This window comes from Amblyomma americanum, chromosome 8 (genome assembly GCF_052857255.1).
Source record: "Amblyomma americanum isolate KBUSLIRL-KWMA chromosome 8, ASM5285725v1, whole genome shotgun sequence".
Lineage (NCBI taxonomy): Eukaryota > Metazoa > Arthropoda > Arachnida > Ixodida > Ixodidae > Amblyomma > Amblyomma americanum.
In genome coordinates, this window is record NC_135504.1 from 32,443,753 (window position 1) to 32,455,912 (window position 12,160).

The 12,160-nt window shown below is 47.7% G+C and overlaps 1 protein-coding gene across 6 annotated transcripts; it reads left to right on the forward strand.

Moving 5' to 3' along the window:
* Positions 1-145: 145 nt before the first annotated feature.
* LOC144101255 (uncharacterized) lies at positions 146-9,339 on the forward strand. 6 transcript variants are annotated; one of them, XR_013307972.1, is made up of 5 exons: positions 160-723; positions 3,379-3,468; positions 6,239-6,969; positions 7,996-8,950; positions 9,031-9,339. XR_013307972.1 is itself a non-coding variant. In XM_077634345.1 (4 exons), the coding sequence occupies exons 1-3, from the start codon at positions 347-349 to the stop codon at positions 6,966-6,968; spliced, it is 1,197 nt and encodes a 398-aa protein (XP_077490471.1). In that variant the 5' UTR covers positions 160-346; the 3' UTR covers position 6,969; positions 7,996-9,339. The 6 variants fall into 6 exon arrangements, 3 of the variants coding, with proteins under 3 accessions (XP_077490470.1, XP_077490471.1, XP_077490472.1); XR_013307971.1 differs by having other exon boundaries at positions 6,239-8,950; XR_013307973.1 differs by lacking the exon at positions 3,379-3,468.
* The last annotated feature ends 2,821 nt before the right edge of the window (positions 9,340-12,160 follow it).

Sequence of the window (12,160 nt, forward strand, 5' to 3'; positions counted from 1 at the left end):
ATCAAAATAATTGAAACAAATCTAAATTCCACAGATTGTTTTAAAATATTTTTACGCTTCAAGACATTGTATTCACTGTTCTGACAGTCAAAAATATTTTTTGTTGTTAGCGGATACGAAACCAGCGACCATCACGTTTCATAGCAACGGCCGATGTTCAGTTTTTGTCGTTTTGTACTAGAATCTGCGACGTCTGCGACAATCCCCCCCAAGGCGGATGATGCAATCCCCCTGGAGATAGGTTGCGTGGTGGAGTTTGTGCCCCCGTTTTTCACCGGCGCTAGGCCCCTAGCAGACACTTGATTTCTTGTGGGATACGCGGCTCGCCGCGCACTGTTACGTCGTCATGAGCTACGGCCGGGCTCCGCCGACAATCGACGGGATGACCTCCCTGAAGGTCGACAACCTGACGTACCGCACCACGCCGGAGGACTTGAAACGTGTGTTCGAACGGTACGGCGATGTCGGGGACGTCTACATACCGCGTCACCCCTACACGAGGGAGAGCCGCGGCTTCGCCTTCGTGCGTTTCTATGACAAGCGCGACTGCGAGGACGCCATGGACGCCCTGGACGGCTACATCATGGACGGCCGGGAGCTGCGCGTCCAAATGGCGCGCTACGGTAGGCCTAGCGACCCGTACCGCCAGTCGTCCTCCCGATACGGCGGCTCGAGTCGCCGTAGCCGCTCACGGTCACGGAGCCGCAGCCGACGCAGATCCAGGTACGTACTCGTGATTGTGTATTTATCTAAATTCATATAATCGTGCTTGACGTTGCAGAATGGCAGTTAGAGGCCATGAGGTGAGCGGCGTCATTAGGACTGGCAGCGATGCAAAGAGGGCACTAGCCGCCTGTGTACTTGCTTCCCTACCTTAGGTCAGAAGCTGCTTTCATTGCAGGGAAAGAAGTCTGAGGGGATGGCACAACATCATCGCTTATTTACCGCCGCCGCGGCGTATGAGTGGTTACGGCGCTCGGCTGCTGACCCGTAAGACGCGAGTTCGATCCCGGCCGCGGTGTTCGAATTTCGATGGGGGCGAAATTCTAGAGGCCCGTGTACTGTGCGATGTCAGTGCACGTTAAAGAACCCCAGGTGGTCGAAATTTCCGGAGCCCTTCGCTACGGTGACCCTCATAGCCCGAGTCTCTTTGGGACGTTAAACCCTGATAAACCAAACCATTTATTTACCCTTGAAGGCCCTTAGGTTAAGGCATTGTATAAGGGTGGGAACATCCGAGACATAATACGTTGGCCGTTAATATCAAGAAAAAATAACAAGGTACCGGGTTGGTGTTCATAACTATTCCACAAACATAAATAAAGGACACAGTGGCTCAAGAACAACCTGGAGGGAAAAATAAAAATACACACTTGGAAACGCGGAAAAACTGTTGCATATGGCAGTATTTTGCGTAATCTAAAGAAGCAACAGTGCATGGCTACATTTGGGCGTGGTGTACTTGGTTTGTTGAACTTGCTGCAAGGGTGTCTGTGCAATGTCGTCTGTGTAGGTAGTGTGTAGTATGTCACCAGTGTGTAGGGTGTATAAGTAGTGAACAGTAAAATGCGTAATTTGACTGCAACAGACAGGTTTAAATGGTACACATGCTCATGTGGGTAGGTTAATGTGGCTGGCAAAACGAAATTTACTGACCTTTTCGGTGCGAATCTAGTGAACGGTAAAGATGCCGGAGGAGGTGTGGGCGATTTGCTTCTCGTGAACATGGTAGCGTTTAATGCACTGTAACCAGCCTTTCTTATGACGCGGCAGTTCATCAGTGCCCAAATTGTCAAGAAATTCTCTTGGTGCCTTGGTTGCTAAAAGTGCATCCTACTGTTTGTTGGTGCACTTTTAGACCACAGTTGGGGCCATAGCAGGAGTGGACAAAGAAAAAAAAAAAGAACCTGCTATCACGTGTGCACAATCATTCAACTTATTTATAAAAGGATTGTTGTGTTACACAACTTCAAGCTTTTACAAAAGCCAGTTTGTTGTGAGAGAAGGAATATGCACAGAGAAGGAATATGCACAGAGAGTTTCTAAGTTCAGTAGTATGTGGAAAGAAGCAGTACTTGATTATATTTGCGTAACGGTAAAACTCCTACTTCCTGCGAATGGTGATTTTTCTGAACTTAAAGGGACTATGCAACGAATAAAAAGTCACTTGTAAATGTTTTCAATGCTTAGAATTGATGCTAAGAAGCATTCACACAAAGTATGAGCCAGCAATTTATTATGAACTTTTAAAAATCGTGTTTTTCAAAATTCGCAGGCCGATTGGTGTACTCGTAGTGACCGATTTTGGAACTAAAATCGTGGAACACAGACGTCACACTACCCATGCCGTCGCCAGGCCACCACACGCTCTCATTCGCTGGAGCCACGGCAGCCACGACATCACGGGCACACTTCCGGTAGCCGTGAAAATCGTCTGCTCGTGCCGTCGCGCGACCCTCTCGGGCAAGCGAGCCAGGGCATTGCCTTCATGCATATGGTTTCAATTCTCCTCTGCCGCCTCCTTCTGTTGGGAGTTCCGGAGCCACTCGCACGGCTCTTCGTGTGCACGCATAGGGCTCGATGCCCATTGCGGCCGTAAAAGCGAGCAGTCGCACCTCGAGGTCCGGGTTTATTACTGCTGATTACCACAGATGACAAGCAAAGAAACCCGACGCGCGCCACAATCCAGGAAGAAGAGGCCGGAGAGGTGCCGCCACGCCTGTGACGCTGCTGCCGGGGGGCTAGGAGCGACAACCGGAAGTTGCAAAGCGAACGTCATCTGATGACGTATTCAAAGGCGGGGCGCAGTCCCAGACCTGTTTTCTTTATTTTTTTCTGGTGCTCCTCGTGTACGAGTTGAGGGGGAGAGGAAGAGCGTAATTTTTAATCGCCTATATCTTCGCTGTTATTGATGCTAGCTCAAAAATTCTTGCACTGGGGTGACGAGTGATGAAATGCCTATCTCTCGTCTGCTTTACGTAATCTTAATTAATTTATTGCATAGTCCCTTTAAGTGATTGTAAGCTGCATATGGAATGAGTGGAATGAACAGTTTGATGCAAAAGTTTTAAACCGCTATTTTGTTAAAATTCAGTGGGCCTAAGCGCAGTACAAACAGCAGCAGAAGGTTAAAAAGCAGCCGTACATTGCTTAAGATCAAACGCATAGTGTTTCTTTGCCAGCCCCGATTTTAATGATTGACAGCTTTACTCTTGGTGCTGTTAACGAGAAGCGCCAGAGTCCCTTCTTAGCGACGAACTGTCTCGGTTAGGAACTCAGAATTAGTAACTAAGCCCTCTGTAACTAACTCAGTAACTTCCATGCTTTGGAATACTGTCATTTCTGGCTGGCAACCTTTGAACCTAATTTATGGCGCAGGAGCCGTAGGAGGTCAAGGTCTAGGTCACGCCGCCGCTCTAGGAGCCGCTCTCGGTCCCGCCGGCATCGGTCTAGGTCTCGATCCCGAAGGTGGGTGACAGTCACCTCGTACCACTGTTGCATGGCGTTTTCAGTGCCAGTTATCTTTACTGGCGCTCTGGTGTCATTACACATCTGTGCCAGTTGTCACTGCACTCTCAATAGCACATCTAAGCACCGTTTTAACAAGTTGGCTTATAAGGCAACTGTGGACAGCCGTACCATGTTAGCCTAGTTAATGGCATTCTTGCTGCCTTATGTTATTGTATTGCATGAAACAGTCTTGTACTGTCTAGTATGGACACTGGTGGGCAACTTTCTCAAAATATGTGCATAATAGTACTAAGCAGTAAATGCAACTAAATGCTGAAGCCAAGCATAGTCTCTACTACAAAGCACTTGCAGTGTATTGAACTGAAACGAGAGTGTTTTAAAATAAACGAGCTTATTTCCATTTATTAATACGCCCCACATGGTAAATAAGTAAATGCATTCACATGCCATCCAGTTCATCAGCAGTTGAAAATCAGAACCTTTGTCGGACTGGATGGCAACAGAGACCGTCCATGTAACATGCATTGGATTGTACTCTGTACACTAGTCTGCTGCTTGTAGGCCACAGAGTTATTAACAGTACACCTTGGGGCGAAAAGAGAACTTGTAGGTGGCCAAAATGGCTCATGTTCCAAAAAGTCGCAAAGTTTGACAAGACGCTGAGGGAAAAAAAGGAAACTGGACAAGCACTAATACCTGTGCCCCACGGTCATATTCAATGACATTAACTACCTTCAGTTTCAATGGAATTAGTGCACTGCGACAAGCACAAATGTAATACCATTAGTGCCATCCTCAACTTGCTGGGTTCACAGCAACTCATTTGCCTTAAGATTACGTATTTTCGCCCCCATTCTGCACGCAAGAAAAGCATGCAACTTTGTTGATAACAGCTTCCTGTTAGGTACCAAATGGTTTATTCATGACTCAGTTGCATGAGTCCCTTTCACAACATTTTTTATACAAATGGCATCATTTTTATAGGTACGTCTGCCACACTTTCGGACTTTGTGCTTATATGCGTGTTTACGGCTACCTTTATAGCGACAGCTCTTAAGCGCTCGTTCCTGTTTGTTTTTTTTTGTGTCTTAGTAGTAGTTGCGTAACCAGTGGGTGTGCATTGCCATGGGAACCATTTGGAGGGTTGTTACCGTGGAAGGAGTAGGGTATGGTGCGGATGGATGGAACTGGTCAGTGGTTACCGCCGGAACCATCCGGAGGGTGTTTACTGTGGAAGGAAGATGCTATTGTGAGAGCAAAAGGCACATGCGGAGAGAGGTTGCCACAAGAACCACCTGGAGGATAGTTACCCTGGAAGTAGGAGGAGGGGGCTACCACGGGTATGGCGAGAGCTTGGGAATGCCTAATGGGAGGTTGGTTTACTATGGAAGGAGGAGGGAGGCGAAATGCGCCACCCTAGGAGATCCTAGAAGCGGATCATCGGTGGCTCCGTGTGCCTAGAGCAGCGAATGGAGGGGAGAGCTAGTTTTTTTTAAAGAAAAACAATGTTGAAAAAATACAGTTGTAACAGTTCGGCCACTTATTTTTAGGCTTGTCTACCGAACCAGTAACAGCGGCATTTTCTGGAAGATATTACATGTGGACATTTACGAGGTTTTATGGTCATAGGACTGTTTATAATCAGGCACTATTTTTTACCGGCTTGTAGGCGTTATCGTCATGACGTGCATATGATGACATTAAGTCATGACAACATGTATCAACTCCTAAAAACAGCACTAACAAACTAGTTTTTTGTGGATGTGTGGCACATGTATAACTTTCAATTCAAAGTGCCTGTTTTCTCATCCTGGCTTTGGGCTCATCTCAGCAGCGCACTTTACAACTTACCAAATCGCTCGTGGCCTTGAGGTGAGCTAATCGGCATGCATGAAGCTTTCCTGGATGTACCCGCCTGCTCAGTGGTTGTTGCATTCAGCTGCTGAGCCCAAGGACATGGAATCAAATTGCGACCATGGTGACTGCATTTTGGTGGAGGCTGAATCCAAACCCATGTGTGTTCTGTGTTGTCATTGCATGTAAGAGAGCCCTATGTGGTTTACATTAATCCTGAGACCTCTGCTATGGTGTCCCCCTCATGGTCCGTGCGCAGCTTCGGAATTTCGGTCCCCACACGCCATATTGTACCTTTTCTTGACATCGTAGCCAGTGGCAGTATTGCTGTAAGCTTGGGGCAGTGTACTTGGTATTTGGCATGCCCTATGTTTTAAATGGACTTGTGTTGTCACAGTGGCCACAATGTTGGCAGATCAGTAGTGTAAAGTATGTTTGTGTAATCTGCACATTCCCATCCGCAATGTGGAAGCTGTGCCTGGTGTGCCATTGTGGCGATTCGTATTTTGCATCTCCTGTTAAAAGTGTGTTCAAGGTAATCTTGTGAAGTACTCTTGATTGCAGTGCTATTATGGAATATTTAATATGCATTGATCTCCCTTTGCATACAGTAGTAGGTTTCTAAGGGAGTCTTGGCAGTTAACAAGGCAAGAGCAGAGGCTAGCTAGTTGGTGCTCCATAAAGGTACTATCCGTTGTAAGCTTAGTCTACTAGTGTTGCCATTGATCGGGTGCTTGCTTTAAGGCCACAGCTTTCATTTTGTCTATTTGTGGATTTTTCAGAATTGTATGCGAGCTCTCAAGTGCGTGTGTGCTTTGATAGTTCCCTTCATTGCTCACATTGTTTCCGGCAAAAAAAAAAAAAGAAAGATGTCAAAGCTTCGTCTTTCTTTTGGTTCTGCCCTATTTCCTAGGTCTCGAAGCCGATCCAGGGACCGCCGCCGTTCCCATAGCAAGTCTCGGAGAAGCCGTAGCAGAAGCAGGCGCAAGAGTCGGAGTCGGAGCCGCCGCAAGAGTCGAAGCAAATCCAAGGATCGAAGCAGAAGCCGCTCGCGGCGCCGTGAGTCTAAGCGAAGTCGGTCTAAGTCGAGAGGGCATAGCCGCTCAAAATCGCGGGGTCGGAGTCGATCAAGGCATCACAGCCGATCCAAATCAAAGGAACGGAGCCGAAGCCGGCACCGAAGTCCATCTAAGGAACGCAGCAGTAGCAAGCACCGCAGCCGTTCCAAGTCAAAAGAGCCTAGCAAAAGCAAGCATCACAGCCGTTCTAAGTCCAAGGAGCGCAGCCGATCCAAGTCCGTGGAGCGCAGCCGGAGCAAGCGGCGCAGTGGGTCGGAGTCAAAGGAGCGCAGCCGCAGCAAACACCGCAGCCGGTCAAAGTCTGAGGAGAGGAGGAGCCGGAGCAAGTCTCACCGGAGTCGCAGCCGAAGCCGAAAGGAAAGTGAGCAGCGAGATATGAGCCACAGCCCCTCGGTGAACGGGGACTCCCGCATGCGGAGCATATCTCGCAGTCCTCGAGACAGGCAGGACCGAGAGGGTTCACGGTCACGAAGTCCAAGGGGGAGCGCCAGCCCTGTTCCAGCAGACCGGGAGAAGTCTGGAAGCCGGGACCGTTCACGGTCAAAATCGCAGGACTCCAACTGAGGCACGTGAGAGTCCTGGCTGTGTGTTGAGTGTCATGCCCATGCAGGATGTTTTTGGAACATTATTCCCATTACCTTTCATCTTTTTCATTTCCTTTTGTTGTGCTCTTTGTAGAAGAGTAGTTGTGCCCCCTTATCACTTGCTACCTAAGTTTGGTACAAGGCCATGTCACATTTTCTACTTGTTAGCAGACCTTCATAAGCTCATTGTTTTTTGGGTGTCTTTTAACATGCTTTCTGTACATTTGAACCTGGATACTTTTCTGCTTCATTTCCTGTGGACTCATATTCCTTCAGGAGTTGGAGCTTTGACATGCAGAAGCAAAGAAAGACACAAATTTGCTTAGCTTGCTTTGTGTCTCATCAGAGCTTGCCTGAGTGTTTCTCTTGTTCATTTTCTTGTTCCTGTCAAGTTCTACCCATGTTTTCCCAGTTTAGGTCCATCATTAATATGCTGAAAATACATTCATGCATTGCTGCACATTGTGCTTGGAATTTCATTTCCATAGTGCAAATGTTAGTTGCACTAGACTGTTCTTCTGCATAGATGCATTCAGCACATTTTTTCAAACTTTCTTGCATCATAAAATTCATTTTCCTATTGCAGCTTAGTAGGTGCAGGTTGGCACACAGCAAATGCTTGTCGCTGCCGAATTGCTCCTAACATGCTGATTTTTTTTTCTCACCAGCAGTGCTCATCTAGCACTGAAATGTGCCACTGTCGCAGCTTTGCATCTCTTGACTTTGGTCTGTTTGAAAATTTGTCCACATAAGTGGCAAGTGCTGCTATAGCACTGACACAGTGTGTATGTTCTGCTTAATACTGTTACTGCTCAGGGTTGTTGAAAGGATAACAGAGTGAATATGTTTGCAACTTTGAATCTTTATATAAAAGTGATGCTTGAGGCATGAGATTAGTGTTCGGGATGCAAATGGGGAATAATATCACTGGGCACATGCGTACTCTTGGTGCAAGAACATTTTTCACCTGACCTTTTCTGTGGTTGTGCCCCCTGTCATGCCCGCAGGCGCTGAGCTGTGAGGATGTTGGTAAGGCGGTGCTTGCTCGTACGCTGCATTGCTGCTGCTGCCGTGACTGGTTGCAGACTGTGGGGAGAGTTCGAGCGGAGATGAGCTGTCGGGCGTCGCCTCGTGTGCGCGCATTTTTTTCTCCCTCCCACTCCTTTTCTCCTCTGCATACCCCTCCCCCATTCTTCAGATCTAGCATTGCAACTTTAGTTTTGGCAAGGAAAAGGATATTTGAAGCTGCAGGCAAGTTGTAGATGCGTGCAGTGTACAGGGGCAGAGGCTACAGATGAAGTTGGGCAAATGCAGTCTTCAGATTGTTTTGTTTAGTCTGGGTGGGCAAACATCGGGCTGTGGACAACGCAAGAGGATCATCACAAGTGCAGCACATAATGAAACACTTGGCAGTATGAAAAAACGTAAGGGTTGGACAGTCCATACAAGCTTGTGAACTAATCCACCTTAATCTTAACATTGCTTAGAGTAAGTCCAACGGTGGCAGCCCTAGAGCCAGTTTCAATCTATATTAAGTGGAAAATATTAGTAATGTGACAGGCCATCAGCATGATAAGTGAGATTATTTGGGAAGTAGCACACCAGTGTAAATTTAGCAGTCTGTTGGCTTCGCCCATGTGAAAACTGCAGGAACACGTCAGGAGAGTTGGTAATGGTAGTTTCTCTTGCTTTGCATCAGTAGCACTAGAGGTTAGGAATTTAGACGAGCATCTGGCTCGGCTACATTAAGAGTAAGGGTTGTCAGTCTGGCTTTTGCCACCAAAGCCCAATATGTTTGGCCCAATTCCCCTCATTCGAGTGCCGGAGGTGTAGCAGTCTAGGAGAAGCGCAGTCCAGCTGGCGTTTTCGGCGGCTGGCAGTGTTCGAGTTTGCGGCTGGCAGAGGTGGCAGCATGCGGGCGCTGGTGCGGACGGAGCAGCTGCAGGTTGCTGTCCAACCGGCGTAAGTAACAGGCTCTCACGGGACGGGGGTGTTGTGCACCCACTGTGCTTGAATATGAATTTGACAGAGTCTCGCCACAGGCCGGGCGTGCCGTGGTGCGGTGCGGTGGTATTGGCTCGTGCCTGCTGTGGAGCGCTGGTGTGCCTGCTGGCGTGCAGTTGTTCGTGCGGGCGTCCGCGGTGGGGGACACGCCTGGTTTTTGGTTTGTTCCCTTTATTCACACATTTCTTTTCAGCAACGCATTGAAGAAGAGCAAGATGTTCTTCCTTGACAACAGACGTATGTTCATGCCTGTCTTGTGCACTATGGCTTACATTGAACTCTGCTTGTGTGGCAGTGGTCGTAGGTTGTGCAAGTTGTTCTTGGTATAATAAAGATACCTATCCTGAGCAGTTGTGTCTTTTACCAGAGCCTTTTTGTAGCAACTGGTTGGAAGGATGTATAAAAGTCTGGTGTTGTCACCAGTTGTGCTAAGAGGTGGTTTCCATCATGCCAAATACTTTTTCTACGAAGTAAATAAAAGCAATAGCTTCTAGCGCTTCTATTTGGTACGAGGGCAAGCGCTGCATGCATGATGAGCTTCTATACTGCAACACAGTTCTTGCAGAAGTTTGCCTACTACAATCAATGAACGATTTTTTCGGACTCTCTTGGGACTGTGAAAACGACCGAAAAATCGGGCAGTCCATAAAATCAAATTTCACCGAAAAAATCACTTATTATCAATATGTTGGAGGAAGTGGTCAGTTGTATTGCACACCCTAAAACTCTTCATGACTAAATTTTGCCATGCGACACGTGCACAGATGACGGGCAGCAACTGCTTTCACGAGCTCGGCCTGGCTGTGCTGACCTCTGCATGTTGGTGATGAACACACGGGTTGGGACAAAGTCTACAAGAAAGCGAACACGCCACTGCGGGAACTGCACTGCGCCCGCAGTACGATGGGCCCGGAACGAGAACGTGATGATGGTGAAACAATAAGAAACAGCCGAAGCAAGTGTTCCGTCGGTGTTGGCCTTCGTCATCGGGCCTAGCACTAGAGCCAAAATCGGTATCGTATCCGGTGATCTCTCTGCGGTGGCTTGCGTCTAATAAGAGGCATCTTGCCTGTCATCAAAACGCTAGTTTTTACGGTTTTGCGATAGAAAAGTCAGGGTTTTGGTGCGTTTTGCCGTGAGTATGCTGACCTCGCTTTGAAACGCACGACCATTTCCTTCCGCGTTCGCCGTCTCCGTGAAGCCGTACACCCCTCACACGCTTTGTTCCTGCCTCTTTCCCTATTCAGGACGAAAGACTCGGCACAGATGAGTTCCACTACTCCGACTACTGTTCCAAGTTCGTGCGGCGGTACACATTCAAGAACAGTACGAATTCGAAACCTCGCGGGCACAATGTGCCAACTCGCGCAGAATTTCAGCATTGCAAGAGGCTTCCTTTAAGCTTGAATTTTGTTTTCTCTGATCAAGTTTTCGATCTCCTGCAGTTTGAGTTAATGAGGTCCCACTGTACGCATTATATGGCGGCGAGTGCAAACAAGGTCCGAAAAATCGAGCAGTCAGTTGTGTCCGGAATTTTAGGCGCTCCTATACATTGGCTCTATGGGCCGTGTCGCAGTGCCGAGAAAAAGTCCGAATAATCAAGCATGTCCGAAAAATCGGGCGTTCGAATTTTCGGTCGCCGACTACTTTTGAGTGGGTTATGGTACTGCAGTGGTGCCTTGATTGGTGGAGGTTTGTGCAAGCGGAATGTCTCCAAAGTTTTCCCACTGTGGCGTGGCTATAAGTGTTGCTTACTTGAACAGGTTGCATTAGCTGAAAAAGTTTGACTCCCTACTGCATGAACATTCGCTGATGTACCCACACTATTAACACCTTCCTTGCTACAGGGAAAGTGGCAATATCGGGGTGGTGTGTATTATAAATTTGTCCATACATTTAAAAATTGTTTATTCAGCATATAATAGTGTTGCTAATAGAGCTTTCCTTTTGAGGACACGGTAAATCTGACACCTCTCGTGTATTTTAGGTGGTATTTGTTGCCAGTTTCCTTCGGATCTGCTAGATTTTAAGCCGTCCCACTGGTATTGTGATGAGCTCTGTGCTCTTTTGTCGCGAAAGCTACACTAGGCTAGTAGAAGCGAGTTTCGCTGTGCCTGTCCAAGGCCACAGCTGCGCATCCGTCGTAACCATGGCAACCATTCCACAGCTGTGCCGCGCCTTTCCTCAAAAACTTTTCAATTTTCACTTTCTGCTTTCCCTCCTTTCTTTATGGGGGCGGTTTGGGTGTCTACCAAGATGTGACAGTTACTGCGCCATTTCCTCAAAAACAAAACAAGTGAGCCTGGGGCGTTCATTGGGGTTGAGAGTGTTGTATAGGTTCATTTTCACGAAAGGGGCACTGTTGGTCGCAAGAATACGAAAAGGCGCACAAGTCTCGTGCACGTAACTCGCATTTAAATGTTGAGCCAAATTTGCTGAGAATAGCGGCGCAACTGGTTCTAGTAAGATAACTCCACAATTAGTCACGCCCATGCTCCTACCGCTCGATTCGACGGTGTCTCCAGAGTGAGTGCTTTATTCGCATTTTTATGAATAAGCAACGCAGACAAAACCGCTCTGGCGACACTTTGTAGCGTTGCGGCCTAGTGAAGCAGTGATGCCTAGCACATAGCTGAGCTCCAGTCCCTCGATTAGTGGAGCGTCGAAACTCGTGTAACAGCTGTCACTAAAAAGTGAGCGACAGTTTCACCCCTTCCCTGTACCTCTCGGGCTTCCTCGTGACGGCCATTTTAATGGCCCAGGCAGTATACCCAGAGCCCTCGCCACATTTGGTCACCTTGCCAAGCAACGCATGCACAAGCTGAAGCAGATCCGATTTCGGACATTTCTTTTCGAACATCGATGAACGTGACAAACCAGCGATAACACCGACATCCATGTGCTATCTTGGCAGGACATGCGGATATCCCAAAATCGTCTGGGAACATCCCCTACACATCACTTTGGCAATACCTCTGGGCATCTTCTAGACATGCAGCGGATGTTCGAGGGCTGTTCACGTAATTTTACAAACCTCCGGAATATTTCAAATGGGCGTACATTGGCTGTCCTATAAATATTTGTGGTTGATTAGGAATGCAACGTCGAAGTGAAGGCAAAACAAATTGCAAAATCCAAGCTACCTCGGTACCACCAAACATTAGAATA